The sequence below is a fragment of the Impatiens glandulifera genome, chromosome 7 (assembly GCF_907164915.1).
Source record: "Impatiens glandulifera chromosome 7, dImpGla2.1, whole genome shotgun sequence".
Lineage (NCBI taxonomy): Eukaryota > Viridiplantae > Streptophyta > Magnoliopsida > Ericales > Balsaminaceae > Impatiens > Impatiens glandulifera.
The window spans coordinates 14,950,056-14,953,032 of NC_061868.1; the positions used below are offsets into that span (position 1 = coordinate 14,950,056).

Genomic DNA, 2,977 nt, shown 5'->3' on the forward strand with positions numbered 1-2,977 from the left:
TCCGCGCTATAGATTTCACTATTATTAGTGAGTAATAATGGAATAATTCCGTCATATTTATAGAGATAGGGGACATAATTCATATGGATATAGTAAGTCTCGTATGGGCTACTTTAATGGTAATCTTTATATTTTTCCTTACACTCGTAGTATGGGGAAGGAGTTAACTCTAGAGGTGAAACTAAATGAGTTGAGGAATCGGACTGTATCAATTATTTTAGAGATCGTTCTGCAATGTGAGAATAAATGGATACTTGAGTCGGATTGTGGGTTGACCCGCCCATAAACTTAAAACGGTTAAAAATAAAATTAAAAATGTTATCACATTTTTACCGTAATATTTTTTTCACGGTTTTTTATATTATTTCTCGTGCAAATACACGAGAGATAAATGCTAGTTCGTTATAATTATTATAACATTAATTTAGAATAGAATACATCAAGTCATAATTAAATATTATTTATTTCTCTCTCATTAATAATATATTAATTAATTTATTAACTAAAATTCTAAAATATTATTTATTTAAATAAAATATATTTTATAATTATATATTAATACCTTTAAATTTTTTATAAAAAAATATTAACTTTTCAAATCATCCAACAAATTTTTTAAATAAATCAAGTTCATTTTATTAAAACTCAACACAACAAGTTTTTGGTTTATTTGTTTTAACTTATTTAGTTTATTCTTTATTACAATGGATATTATTCTAACGTATTTTTACACTTGATATGTTTGATTACTTTGTAACAATAGTTTATTTAAAGTTTTGATTTATTTAATATTTAATAATTATTTTTAATTTAATACTAAAGTTAATGTAATGTAGAAAAAAGTAATTAAAACTATTGCTTTTTTTTATAAGTTGTTGAATGCTTTAAGTTTAAAAATCAATCATTTTTGTTCTTTCTTTGTGGATTATAAATGTTGAGTGTGATGCTCTTTTAGCCTTTTCCTAACCATTATTCCATTGCCAATAATGACCAATTATTTGGATTTAGACTTTCAATTTCCATATTTAAAATACTTGTTATTACTAAATTGTGACAATGATGTTCCTTCCTTTGCTTATAATTATCACACTAATTTCACAACCACTCAAACAAAATTACAACTTTTGAAAAGATCTCTTATTTTTAACTTAAATAACCACTTAAACATATCTTCTTATCAAACTTATCAAACCCTTGAAGCAATAACATTAGCCTCCACAACTTTCATGGCTTCGAATCTTGGCTCCTTCGCTTGAAACTTTACTGTTGAATAAAGCTTCATGTAGTCGTCAAAAACAAACTTTGGATAAACTTCGTTCCTTTCCTCCGCCTCTTTTTTCACCAAAGCCGTTGCTGGAAAGATCAATGCATCATTACCCGGGTTGTAGAAAGATGCAATCGACATCCTTGTTCCCTCGGTTTGAGCCACCACACGATGGATCACACTCTTGTATTTCCCATTCGTGATCACCTAAAATCAATATCAATCATATCTAGTTAGTTAGAATCTACTTGACAGTCCTAACTAGGGGTAAACCATGCAAGCCCATAGATAAAGGCCAAGGTTAGCCTCGAGGATTGGGTTGCCCTAGCATAGTAGTAGGGCAACCCAATGCTTGGGGCGACACTAAACACGTACCTCAATCTGATCACCGAGGTTAATGACAATGGAGTGGCGCATTGGAGGGACATCGATCCACTTATCATCCTTGAGAAGTTGAAGGCCGCTGACTTTATCATCTTGGAATAGCAAGATGATGCCTCCGGCGTCGGTGTGGGCTCGAAGGCCATTGAACATCTCCGGCTTGGGACACGGCGGGTAGTTAGCTACCTTGGTCCCGAAATTCGGTCCTTCTGATCCAGAAAATGCGGTTTTCAAATAACCTTTCTCAATTCCCAAGTTCTCACAAAATAAGTCTAAGAGATTCTCTGCGAGCTTCTCTAAGTATTCTGCAAATTCCTTCATCACTTCCCTGTATTCAACCACGAGTTCTGGGATTTCAAAAATGTTGGATTTTGGGAGGTGGCGGATGAAGAAGGTGATCTCCCAGTCTATATCAGTCACCTCCTGATAAAAATAATAATTAATTATTAAATTTAATTTTCAAAATTAAAATTTATTTTAAAAAATGATTCACCTTCTGATCATCATGATCGAGGGTAGTTTTGGCAGCCATGAGGTCTTTGAATCTAGTCTCCATGCTTGTCTTGTAATGCTCCTTGTTCAATCTTTCCACTTTATCCATCAGCTCCAATGGGATTGGATGGTTAACCAACTACATATATTAATTATTTAATTAGAATACAAAATTGATTAATTAAATAAATATTATATACCTCAAAGAAGCCCCAGTTCTCGCAGGCATCTTTGATCATTGCCATGGTGGCTTCTCTGTCTTGACCGTTTAGCTTCTCCATGTTGATGATCGGGAAGTTCTCCATTTTTTCCAATAGATTTCTCTCTCTAAGGTGGAGCTATAGAAGGTGGTTGTGTTTTCTTATGCAGAGAAGAGGGACTATTTATAATACAGAGGTGATCAGAATCAAGTGGAGAGAGAATAATAATTTAACTGATATTTGGAGATTTTAAAGAGATTTTTAAGGATTTTTATAAATTATTTAAGATTTATTCGAGAGTAGTGTGACAAGAATAATTGTCTTTTCGAATAAAATTATTTTTACTCCTTAAAGAAAACGAGATAGAATCTGTTAATTTTATATGTCAAATTGTATTACTATTTATTTTTATTTTTTTTAAATGACCAATGAAATATTAAAATAGAAATAGTTTAAGCACAACCAAACATGACATTAAATTAAAATAGTAAAATAAGATAAGAGACAAAAAAAAAAATAAATAAATAAATAAATAAAGATTTTAGATGAAAGAAAAAAAATGTTAATAGTTACGAATGAACTCCTCAAATGACCCCATAATTTCCATAACAAATCTCAAATTGTGTCATAATAATGGCGT

At 31.1% G+C, this 2,977-nt stretch overlaps 1 protein-coding gene across 1 annotated transcript; it reads right to left on the bottom strand.

The window, feature by feature from the left end:
* Positions 1–1,075: 1,075 nt before the first annotated feature.
* LOC124945673 (1-aminocyclopropane-1-carboxylate oxidase 1-like) lies at positions 1,076–2,492 on the bottom strand. Its single transcript, XM_047486143.1, has 4 exons — positions 2,338–2,492; positions 2,139–2,276; positions 1,640–2,068; positions 1,076–1,471 (listed from the first exon to the last, which is right to left on the bottom strand). The coding sequence occupies exons 1-4, from the start codon at positions 2,440–2,442 to the stop codon at positions 1,187–1,189; spliced, it is 957 nt and encodes a 318-aa protein (XP_047342099.1). The 5' UTR covers positions 2,443–2,492; the 3' UTR covers positions 1,076–1,186.
* Between the last annotated feature and the right edge of the window lie 485 nt (positions 2,493–2,977).

Bases quoted from the DNA above. Each gene is read 5' to 3' on its own strand.
- LOC124945673 (XM_047486143.1), bottom strand. From the start codon at position 2,442: ATGGAGAACTTCCCGATCATCAACATGGAGAAGCTAAACGGTCAAGAC. The intron at 2,069-2,138 runs GTGAATCATTTT...TATTTTTATCAG, and splicing joins TCGATCATGATGATCAGAAG to GAGGTGACTGATATAGACTG. The intron at 1,472-1,639 runs GTACGTGTTTAG...TATTGATTTTAG, and splicing joins ACCTCGGTGATCAGATTGAG to GTGATCACGAATGGGAAATA.